The 12,103-nt window shown below is 36.3% G+C and overlaps 2 protein-coding genes across 3 annotated transcripts in view; one reads left to right on the forward strand and one right to left on the reverse strand.

Annotated features, from left to right (window-relative positions):
* LOC113225805 (probable ATP-dependent RNA helicase DDX52) overlaps nt 1-5,891 on the forward strand; it is an 18,686-nt gene extending 12,795 nt beyond the window's left edge. Inside the window, exons 8-12 of the mRNA XM_026458245.1 lie at nt 391-417; nt 701-846; nt 2,171-2,395; nt 3,420-3,629; nt 5,864-5,891. Of these exons, the coding sequence (XP_026314030.1) occupies nt 391-417; nt 701-846; nt 2,171-2,395; nt 3,420-3,629; nt 5,864-5,891 (636 nt within the window). The remainder of the gene's footprint in view (nt 1-390; nt 418-700; nt 847-2,170; nt 2,396-3,419; nt 3,630-5,863) is intronic.
* Nucleotides 5,892-6,576: 685 nt separating this feature from the next.
* LOC113225819 (protein halfway) overlaps nt 6,577-12,103 on the reverse strand; it is a 49,728-nt gene continuing 44,201 nt past the window's right edge. The window contains exons 3-10 of one of the 2 annotated variants that reach the window (XM_026458260.1): nt 11,524-11,719; nt 11,098-11,226; nt 10,750-10,950; nt 9,472-9,632; nt 8,787-8,972; nt 8,305-8,463; nt 7,367-7,477; nt 6,577-7,167 (exon numbers count right to left, since the gene is read on the reverse strand). In XM_026458260.1, the coding sequence (XP_026314045.1) occupies nt 6,892-7,167; nt 7,367-7,477; nt 8,305-8,463; nt 8,787-8,972; nt 9,472-9,632; nt 10,750-10,950; nt 11,098-11,226; nt 11,524-11,719 (1,419 nt within the window). In that variant the 3' untranslated portion in view covers nt 6,577-6,891. The remainder of the gene's footprint in view (nt 7,168-7,366; nt 7,478-8,304; nt 8,464-8,786; nt 8,973-9,471; nt 9,633-10,749; nt 10,951-11,097; nt 11,227-11,523; nt 11,720-12,103) is intronic. The other variant, XM_026458261.1, reaches the window with a different exon arrangement.

Consider the following 12,103-nt stretch of genomic DNA (forward strand, 5'->3'; position numbering starts at 1 on the left):
TAAACTAACGGCCTATCTCAAAGACATTTAATATAACAGGAAGATGGTTTAGAATATACGGGCTTAATAAATAAATAAATAACACACACACTCAACATAGCCCCGCACTAGGGAAACCCTGTGTCGCGGGTGCCATGGACACACATATAGACAACCACAAATTACACCATAACTCACGAGAGAAACAAATGTAGGTCATACAAATATTTCTCCCGGCCCGGGAATCGAACCTGGAACCTCTGCGTGGCAGTCCGGCATGGTAACCGTTCGGCCACAGAGGCAGTTAAATGGTGTCACGAAATAATTTTTACTGATTTTTTGTCGCAGTACAGCTCCTTGTGAAGGAGTTCATCCAGGAAAGTACTGCCACCTTACTTATTTCTGCCACCAAGCATTACTGCGTTCCAGTTTGGAAGGGTAAGGGTGCTGGTGTCTGTCTGTGACTTACCATCTTACGTCTCAGGGTGATGGGCATAGTGACAGTGCCCCTCAGATCTTTGCGATTAAAACCTCTAAGTGGCAGTGCAACTGTTATAGATAGACGTGTCGCTTACCAGCAGGCGCACGACTTGTTCGTCCCGTCACTTGGTTATTATATAAAAAAGGATAAAAAAAACAATTGGCGGCTCATTCGCAATACAATTTTCACATTGTAATTACACTTTCCACATATTTAACGCAATATGTGAATCGTTTGCAGCGTGACAACGTGGTCCGCAGCTTCCGCGTCGGCCGCATCTGGGTGCTCATCTGCACGGAGCTGATGGGGCGCGGCATCGACTTCCGAGGTGTAAACCTCGTCATCAACTACGACTTCCCACCATCCGCCATATCGTATATCCACAGGTTAGTTTTACTTCGGGAAATGAGGTACCAAGCAATAGCTAACGTTCACTATCGTATGCTGGTATTTTGTCACAAGTAAGACGTACAAATGTATTATTGAGATTTTTTGTGAATTCACTAGTTTTGTTATGATTCACAAAGATCGACGCACAGAAAAAGTTCTTGCTGCCGGTGGAACTTGAACTCGCAACCATGCTGCACCGTAGCATTACTCTTACCAACTGAGTTTGTGGCTTAGTCGTGAGTTCAAGTCTCACCGGCTCAAAGTAAAAAAAATCTGTATTCGATCTTTATATTAATAATCATAATAAGACGTACAATCTTACTCGACTTTCAAATGCAAACATTCTCCACTAATCATCCAGAACAAATTTTTTTTTAGTTTTAGGAACCAGTGGTCAATTGTTTTGTATTCCACTATAACAACAAAGTGCAGTAAGTTATTTTACTGCACTTTATTGTTCAATAAGTTTATTTATTATTAAAATTATTTCGATTGTGTAAGACATATAAATATTGATTTTTAAATGGGACAGGCGGTACTGCCCGGCAATGACACATTCGGACGGGGTCAGGGACACAGGTTTAAGAACCAGCGAACAATACGTATTATCATGAATCAATAAACTGACGATTACTGCTAATCTCCACACTACAGATTGTAACTCTGAAAAAGGTCAAACTCCCGTCTTATGTATAGATGGCGTTGATCGATAGCCTGGAAGTAGTTTATATTATGTAAATGACCGCGGATAGCTATAGCTAAAATTATATACTGAACTTTAACAAATATGCATGTCAATAGATGGCATTGTGTGTTACAAACTAATTTACAAATTACTTTAAATGAAGTAAAATTATAGTCGGCAGTGTCCAAATCTATGAAATAAGCACCATCTAGTTGATTTCTCTGTTATTACTAGGAATTAGAGTAGCTTTGATAAATTGCAGCTCGTTAATTTTTTGTTATTGTTGTTATTATTTTCACTTCATTATTATCAGTATTTCCATCAATCATTTCATCTTCAATTGATGTTTGTTTGCGATTTGTGAGTGTGATCGACCACGTAAAGCTGCCATGGCCGGGCCGGGCTGAAAATCAGGGAACATTTATTTTTATTTTGATTTCATTAATTTTATTTTTATATTTTTGCTATTACTGTTAATCATTATTTTTTTGTTATGTGTATGAAAATGAAAGGTGTAAATGTATGTTTTTTTTTTTAATATATTGAACAAGTTAATATGTAGGTTCGTGCTGGGTAATCAGCGATAAAGTGTTTCGTTTTCTGGCGTCCGCCTCGCCGCGCAACGCGGATTGCAGAGTGGGCCGCGCCGGACGCGCCGGGCAGCGGGGCCGAGCGATCACGTTCTTCACGCAGGACGACGCGGTCAACCTGCGCAGCATCGCCGCCGTCATGAAGCAGTCCGGCTGCGAGGTGCCCGACTACATGCTCAAGCTGAAGCTGAACAGGAACAAACAGAAGAAACGTGCCAGCAAAGCCCCCAGCAGGGATAACATCTCTACCATATTGGAGAAGCCGCAGAAGTACGTATAAATTTATACCTTGAAGACTTAATTATAAACTATAGTTTGTCTCTTCTGAAGACGTAAAATGACGGTTCATTGCGCATGTGTTGCCCGCGCGCAAGCAGGTAATGATTGCAGTTGCAAAATGTTCTATCGACTATTAACTGAACGATCCTTGACCCATTATCCATCCAATTACTGAGCACAAGTTCATTTGAATTGTCAATTTTTGCAAGTTCATACATACACTGTATTTAGAACTATGTGTATGAAAAATAGAAAGAAGACATATTTAAAGTATTTTTTTTGTTTTTCATTTTGATTCATCGTGGATAATCAATTCCGGGTATTCTTGTTTAAATGTATATATAAATTAAAATTGTTCTCGATACTAGTACGCCAACTGTCCCAATAAGAATAAAAAAGACAGTAACGCAATTAGTAAGCATTAGAACGTCGTTAACTTTCACAATTCAGTGAGTTTTTGCAATATTTCGTCTTCTTTCACAAAAATAAAACTGTCGACAACAACTACATAACTATTTAAAATTTATGAAAACTGGCAACCCTACAAATGTCATTTGACTCCGTCTTCAAAAAAGACAGAATATACGTTACATATATGAGTTTAGGCCTGTAACTCAGCAAAATGGCGGAAGTGAAAAAATTTATGAATAAATTTCTATAAAAAACTTTAAATATTTATTTATATTATGTTTTTCCAAAATTTCTAAGAAAAATGTCAAAGTATTTTTGGAAAAATAGTCGCAACAATTACCACCATTCGTAAAGTTACTTTAAATATGCACTACCATTTCGAAAGAGAAACGAATACAGTCGCGCAGTTGTATTAATCTATTTATATATTTTTACATTTTACATATAATAACTTCCTAGTGATGTACAGTCAAGAGCACATCAATCACAAGCGGCATTAGAGTTCAATTTCAAGCTTGACGTGCTCTGGACCTATAAACAAATTTATTATAAAAATGCACAAACTTAAATTTTTTTTTAACAAACACAATATTGATTTTTTTAGGAGAAAATTAAATGAGAAAGATTCAAATCAAAATGAAAAGGCAAAAGATACGGACACTGTAAAAAATGGTATGAAGAAAAAACACAGGAAAATACAAAATGGTACCACAACGAAGACAAAAAATCAAAATGGCGTTCAGATTGGTCAAAACGCAAAGAAGAGTCTCAAGAAAACGAAAAGCAAAGTTTTAGCCAAAAAAGTAATAAAACGGTCTAAAACGTAATAAATAAATCTAGAATAAAAATGTAAATAAATTTAGCTTTTTTATTTTAAACTAGCTTTCGCCCATAAAACTGTCTGTTTAGTCTAGAGCAAGGTTCCCTCTCAAAATGTCAGAGACCCACAGACCCTTTTCGAAAAGATAAAAACTTAATTTTATCTTTTACTTGCTTATATTGTTTGCGATAAAATTTTACTTAATTCAATATGAATAGTTAGATAGCGCTATTATTATGTTAAATAGGCTCGCCACGGACCCCTGGCGTCCATTACATTGATCCCTCAGGGGTCCGTGGACCACAGGTTAAGAAACCCTGATGTAGAGTCTTCAGTGACTTGGATACTTTCCGAAAGTTCCAAAAAATGATAACTTGTAAAAAAAATCAGTAGGATTTTTGCAGAACTTATTCATATTTATTTGCATAAGTAGTTACGACGTCCTTTTGATCCAAACAAAATTTTGCCACCGTATAGTGTTTTTTTAATGGGACGGTATGGGGAAATCCGAAACAATAGGTCTTTCTTTGTGAAAACAATTAAGGCATAATTTTTCAATTTTTTGGTCAAGCTTAAGTTGTCCATAAAATAAATTAACTAATTTTCTTTTAGTTCTGACAGACTCAGCATAAGAATAATTTCATTATATAGGACGAAAAAAATCGGGACATCAGAAGTTGGTCAAATTTAATAAAATTATTTTTCATATAAAATGAATTAAAAAAGATTTTGACCTTATCACACCTAGGGATATGAAATTCAGACGGGGCGCTAGACATCTAGCGCTCAGTTGAGAGGGCTCTGTGGTGAACTGAACAATAAGGTACTAAAAGAAAAAAAAACTTTTAGGAAATGAAACTATTTTTCCGGATTTAAATCGCGTATATTTATTTTTTCAAACAATCCGACGTTTCGGACCCAATCCGTTAAATCCGGAAAAATAGTTTCATTTCCTATGTGTAACAATCGCGAAAACCTAAGAACTCAAAAACATTTTATTTTTTAAGGTACGTTGAGATTTGACAAGGGATAAAAAAGTCAATGTATAACACTTTGGCAGCAGCTCCAAATATTTTATTATTTATCGCCATATTTTTTGCAAAACAAAACAACGGTTTCAGGTAAACAACACAGTGTTATTTTCAATTTTTATATTTGTGACATTTCTAATATTTATAAAACCACACAAAATATACAGTCTTTATTGAAATTATATACAAAAAATAGCATTTTTAATAATCCTCCATAATAAAAAAAATTATAACAAAGATGTTAAACTTATTACATTTATTTTATACACTTAAATGGGATAAAAAAACAGGTAAAAATCGCCAAAACTCAATAATCATGGCACATGTAATACATTTTGTCTTTAGAAGCCTCAACAGTTGAAATCTTTGAAAATATAAAATAACATTCTAATAACTATACACATTCATAATTATAAGCCTCTTCTTTGCTATAAACTTCCGGAAATTCGGCATAACGTTCCAGCGTGATCTTACAAGGCCAATGCGCTTCAGTCACGAATTTACAATGACCTTGACAATGATTTTGTTTTTCACTATACGAAATATTCATTAATTATATTTGTTTCTAAATTCCGGCGGTAAGTGCTTTCTTTTGTATATTTTGTAGCATTATTTAGAAAATTCAATATAATGAATATTCTATAATCACGTACCAACTTTTTTTACAAAGAGTCTGCAATGTTTCGTAGCTGTTTTTCCAAAATGCATAACATAACTACGCATGCGTAAGTTTAGTTCCAACATTTAACAAAATTAAAAGGCAAAGAGACTCGAGCACAGTAAGCCTTACGAGCTTTTGACCAATAAAATGTTGATTATTCATAATAAAATATATGTCCTAATAATTATTATAGTCTTCGTAATTGGATATTGATTTGTCTATTGGAATTTAAGAAATTAAATAGTATGACAAAGCACACTGCACTTGTGCGAAAGTATAACACGACAAGTGGAGTCGAAACACTGGACAGTTCGTATTATTATTATTATTTATTATTAGCGTCATACAGTTGAATTTAAATTGAATAACTTGATGTACTATTGACCCTGTACCTCATTTTATTTATTTTTTGTTCTTGGATTTCGCAATATCTTTGCAATTTAAATGTTAAAGGATTTTAATAATAAGGTGATTCACGAGAATAGAAAAATCCTTGGTGAACCACGGGAAGAAATAATTGCCGATGGTCCATCCAGGTGGTCCACGGGCAAGAAGTGGATATAGCCACTGACAAAGATTCAAAAAAAAATGTGTCTAGCCATCTATAGTAGTCTTTTTTTCGAGACAGCTTTGATTCTTGTTGATTTTTAGAGATTCGTATCGGATTGTTATGTACTTTTAATTAAAAATACGATTGTACCAACGAGTTGTGAGAACTTTGATAAAAAAAATTTTGTCCAATTCCTTAGTAAGTAAATATAGAGATTCCATAGCCAATATTGTTTTTGAACAAGCGGACTAATTTGTTTTTAAAAAAAAAATTTGACGCCTAGAATAGACGCTAAAGAACTATTGTACTAACTTTTTGAATTAAAATTAATGGCGTTAATTGAATTTGCTAAAACCTAATTAATTATACACAAAAATCTTACCTTTTATATACATTAAACAGGAATAATTATACTTAAAAATTTAAGTTACATTCTACACCCAAATCGATGCATACAGAGATCTCCGAAATTTAACAAAATAACATCAAAATATTACACTACGTACATAATCAATTTTAGAAATACGTATGCCTATAATTATATTATAAAACCTATACAATATATTATGTACCAACTACGTGTCTTACACAGTAAAAAGTTCATTTTAAAGACACTACCAAAGCTCGTTTTCTTTTTAAACTAGACATAATTTTTTTTACATAGAAGCAAATTTACAAAACGACACTAAGTATAATGATTTTCATCACATCAATAAGCTGCCACTTCACCAGGTCCGTATTCAGCATTGTGAGGTCCAAACGCATAATCACTGACTATAATTCCAACTTAAACAAAAGTTTTTTATGTCACTAACTGTAATTATATAAATTTTACAAATTTAGTCTTTTTTAATATAAATAAACCATTCTAAATGGCGCATAATGTATGGAAGGACACTCGTATCAAACCACATCGGCCATAATGTTCTTCCACGCAGAACACGTTTGTACATATTTCTTTTCCTCTTAAAACCATTCATAGAAATGACTATAAAAATTACTCTCCCAGTTCCCTCATTCACACAACCAATCACAAGGCAACCTGGGCATTTTGTTTGCTGGCCAAGGCAAGTAGCCAGCTGTTTTAAATACCCAATAATCATATGAAACTTTGCTTATTAGCAGCACCAGTACCAACACTTCTAACGCTATTATGTAGTAGATATAGTCTGTCCAATCCCGATTCGCGTGACACACTTGGGACTCGAATAGATCCACTACTGGTGTGTTTTCTTCGCACATTAGGTGCCTGTAGTCTGGTATATTCTTCGAATTCTCCATCAGCCACGGCTAAGGGAAAAACAGATATAGTTAGTACATTTAATTTTGTATGATAACTCGCAGACAGAAAAGCATAGTCCAAACAGGATTGAATTTACTGTCGAATTTCGTAGTCACTTTTTTCAATGGTGGCCTAGTGGACATTGCTAATTGCCATAACCTCCTCAATCTGTTATATTTCTGCGCGTGGTCTAAAATATCGTCTTACCTTGAATACCTTCTCGGTGTTACAATCACAGTGAATGTAGTTGCCAGCGATAGAGAAGGTAGTGTACGAGTTCGTCATATCAAACTTATTGGACAATACGTACGTGTGAATCTACAACAGAATGATATCGTGATAAGGAACAAATAATACAATACAATACAATATCTTTATTTCCGTTCCACAATGGTATACAAGGTGTTATGTAATAGTAAGTTAACATCATGGACCCTTTCGGGCACAATAAATAGAAGGGAAGACCGTAAGGGCTGTTTTCAAATGCAAAAACTATTTGTTAAAGAGTTCCGTTCAAAAATTCTTTAATATCATAATAGCATTACATAACATATTAATAATTCTTTTAGTTTTTTAAAAAAATATTCTATAATTAGTTTCTTTTCTCAGTGCATCAGGTAGTTGATTATAATTTTTTATCGCCATGACATGTGGGCTAGAGGAATGTAGAGTTAATCTTGACATTGGAATCATTAATCTATTTTTGTGACGTAATAAAAATTCTGATGGAATGTCTTGACGGCGTTTAAAAAAACTCTGGTTATTACGAACAAATTTACAAATCTCAAATATATAAGCGTGAGTAACTTGATCTTCTGGAAGTGAGGCCGGCAACTATCTGTCTCTTTGAGGTTTGCTATTATTCTTATTAGTTTTTTTTTTTTTTTGTAACACAAATAGAGATGGTGCTTCGGTACTATAATCTACTATAATATAATCGGTAATGCAAAGGCGATGCAAAAAGTAATCATAGAAACCCTAAGTTATCTACTACATTCAACATCATAATTAAAGTTCAACATGGATCAATGTCCTGTGCACATATAAAATCGGAGTCTTATAAGAGACGGTACTGATGTAGTTGGAGGCTTAAAAGAATTTTTTGTATTGAAAATATAAGTGTCCGAATCAAAACATTTACTCACCGCGCTAAGTTTGTTATGAGTAATGGAGAAAAGCATGAAGTTGTCGATAAACTTGGTCCCCTCGAGCTCCACGATGCTCGTGATGTCGTTATAGTCCACGATCAACTGTTTTAGCTGGTCGTACGACGGATCGTCGCTCATTGGCTGGAGAGACGTGATCTGTAAAAAAATCATTCCAAGTTTTAAAAAACCAAAATAAACTCAGTCCGGCAGATAATTTATATACTGCGCCAGTCCAAAATATACCAATTTTAACTGAAAAAAGTCTTTTACAGCGCATCTGTCGTTTTATTCCTACGACGATGATACCTCTTATATAACATAACTATATACAACTAAAACTACCCCTCAACAAAAGCCGGCCAACCGTACACAGCAAGCCGTCGTCAAAATAAGTCAGAACATCACCCCTACCATAAATATAAGTAATTGTGCTAGTTCAATTAAACTTAAGTAAGATTATGACAAACAATCAAACTCACATTATTGTGCGACACATTTAACTTGACAGTATTCGTGGGCAGATTGGTAGGCATCTCTTTAAGTCCGCGTTGAGAGCAGTCTACGGAAATGAGGTTCACGGCCTCCTCGGTCAGCAGCTCAAGCCGCTCCAGCGAACATGTGCAATTTATGTTTTCGGGGCGAATGAATTTGCACATTTTGTGTAGCTGCAAAAGGATTTTATTAAATTACCTTCATAACGCAGCAATATGAGAACTTTTATATTTTTCTTGAAATCTACAATCACTCAAACAGACTATAATCAAATGAGTTGGAAGATGTAGGGCGTTCCAGAAGACCATTGTCTTATCTCCCCTTAATTGCACAGCACATCGGCTCTTTTCAGTCTTCTACTGAAAAGAGCTACTTCTTAGAGCAATGCGTTATGATGAACTCCTAGTCGATGCCTGTAGTGAACTGTATAGCGTTTAGCTTCTTCGAGAACCGTTGGCATTTCCGAAGAGTTGTGTATTTCAGAGTTACGAGCGTACAAGGGTAACTTTTTGTATAAGTATTAGTAGTGGAGGCTACAACCTCCAATAACCTTGAACGGAGTTTCCAAACTAAACTCCCTACCGGCTGCTAAACATTGTTTTAAACTATCATGATTACTGTACTGTAGGAGCACCTTATTGCAAACACTCACTATACTGTATCTCTACTCACCTCTTTCTGCTGATGAAGGTAGTCGATATTGACAATGGTGGTCTCCATAAACCAGTTGTAACGTACGTCCAGCGCGCATCGAGTCTTCTCATAGTTGTGGAAATAAACAATCTTTGATTCCATCGCTTTCAGGAAATGCTTGCAGGGGATATAGTCGTTGCCTGAAATCAGCATTTATGAATATGACAGTCGTTAAATGTTAGAATTTAAACTAATATTTGTCAGAGGGCATCCACCAATTACTTAACTGGTAATTAATTAGTGAATCCATGAATATCGGCGCCCGGACCTTTGAGAACGGCGCGGTTGCCACGTCTCCCGCTTTTCGTGACAACAGTGCCCTACCACACCCCATTCCTACCCTAGTCATTGTTTCTGTCTTTTATACTCTTTCCGCCAATCTAAGGTCAGGCGTACCGATTACTATATAATTACCGATACCGACCTGGAATGCCAAGCTCTTCCAGAATGGACTTAGTTTTCCATAAGCTACGATACGAGTAGATGAGGTGAAAGAGATTTGTCAGGAGCGTAGCCAGTGGAAGTTCATGGTATCCTCCTGCCCCAGTGGAAGATAGGCGTAATGGGATATTTGTTTAAATAATATCAGGGGTGCACACTCCCGACAGTGTAATTACTATTACAAATATATTAACATAACATCATTGACTTACAAATAAATGGACGACGACGGGTCTAATACAAAAACCACGAAAAAAATGTCCCAAGTCAACCTATTTAAACGTAGTAACATGTGAAGGAATATGAAAAAGCTAAAACGTTGAATTTAAATTGTAATGTCATCGCAGTACTGTCTAATTTTGCTTGCTTCGCTGTCAGTCGAACAAACGAAGACTAAAGCGTGAATGACGCTCTGTATACGATTTTAACGCTCTATAAGGTCGGACACTTTTTAGCGCGGACCCGACGTCCATATAATTGTAAATCAATGCATAACATTATGAAAATTAAACCTAATTTAAAAAAAAAATTTACAATGTCATTCAAAGCTGACTTATTATTACGCAAAATTAAAATTTAATTAATTAAGTCCCCCAGTCAACCGTGACCATGGGACCTGTAAAGGGCCCGAAACGTCGGTTTGTTTGAAAAAACAAATATACGCGATTTAAATCCAGAAAAATAGTTTCATTTCCTATGTGTAACAATCGCGAAAACCTAAGAACTCGATAAGTCCCCCACTTAACAACCAGGAAAATTTTTGGTGTCCTCTGCGCTTTCAAGCGACCTTGAAAACTAAGCAAACTAAATACTCACCTGAGAAATCAACAGTGATCTTCCTATTGCTCTGTACCAAGCTCAAAGGGAACTCCGTTAAATTATTGGCTGATGCGTCCAAGTACGTGAGGTAGATGAGATGGGCGAAAGGACGTTCATTCGAGGGGTCCAGTTTTTTGCTTGTGAGATTGTTGTTCGAGATGTTAAGGCAGGCTATTGATGAGTGTTTTGGGAATTGCCCTGGAGACAAAAAGCAATTCAAGGTCATTGACAAGAGCAACAGTTAGATACTTGACATGTTATTCATACAGGTGAATTGTCCTGCCTCTGTGCCTGTAGTGGTTTACCGACATTTTTCTGAATAAAAGAATTTTCAGAGGAACTTACCAACAATCATGCCAATGTTTCCGTCAGTAAAAGACATGGATACGAGTCTCCTGTACATCGCTTCGGACACGTTGAGCTTATCGAGCGTCGCGTTTAGCACGTGTAGATTCGACGTATTTTGTCCTAGAACAATATTGGCAGATTTCATTACATTGACGCAAACACTTCAAAAAAGATTAAAGATCTTCTAGTGAGAAATATCTATCAGAAAATGAACAATCTGGTTTCCTCTGTGTTACATCTATGCATTTTTGTTTTATGCAGCGGTCCCCGAACGATCTGCTAAGCACTCTGTAATGACGGTCAGTCACATCAACTGAACAGAAAGAGCACATAAATGTACCATGTGTCATACACAGATACTAATGACCGAAATCTATGCCATAAGCATTAAACATAACAGCTGCGTACTTTGATAGTACTTACTGAATATCTGCAATGCCTCTTTAAACCGAAAGCTATCAACATCGCAGCAAAACACGGAGACGGGGTCGATTCGAGTGCAGGCAGTGCCGTTGGGTGGGCACTTAGATCGAGGCATGTGGAAGCAACTATTGTTGCGCTTCTTCTGCTCCTCCACTGTTGTCAACGGCTCTGGACTTGGAGATGACGCTTGAGGTTGCTACACAAACAAGATGCCTTTTTTAGAACCAGCCCTCAACAGGACAAGGGCGAGATATGGGTCAGTGGCATCCGTTGCTAAACAATGTTGCGGTCTAAAAGAACGTGTCCGTTTGAGAAAACTGGCATCTGTTGTTGTTCTCCGCTGCAAAAAGTACAGGTAAGATAAATATAATACATAAATAATAATAACGCACACACTCAACATAGCCCCGCACTAGGGAAACCCTGTGTCGCGGGTGCCATGGACACACACATAGACAACCACAAATTACACCCAAAACTCACGAGAGAAATAATTGTAGGTCATACAAATATTTCTCCCGGCCCGGGAATCGAACCTGGGACCTCTGCGTGGCAGTCCGGTAACCGTTCGGCCACGGAG

The sequence above is a fragment of the Hyposmocoma kahamanoa genome, unplaced genomic scaffold (assembly GCF_003589595.1).
Source record: "Hyposmocoma kahamanoa isolate Upper Pololo Valley unplaced genomic scaffold, ASM358959v1 175, whole genome shotgun sequence".
NCBI lineage: Eukaryota > Metazoa > Arthropoda > Insecta > Lepidoptera > Cosmopterigidae > Hyposmocoma > Hyposmocoma kahamanoa.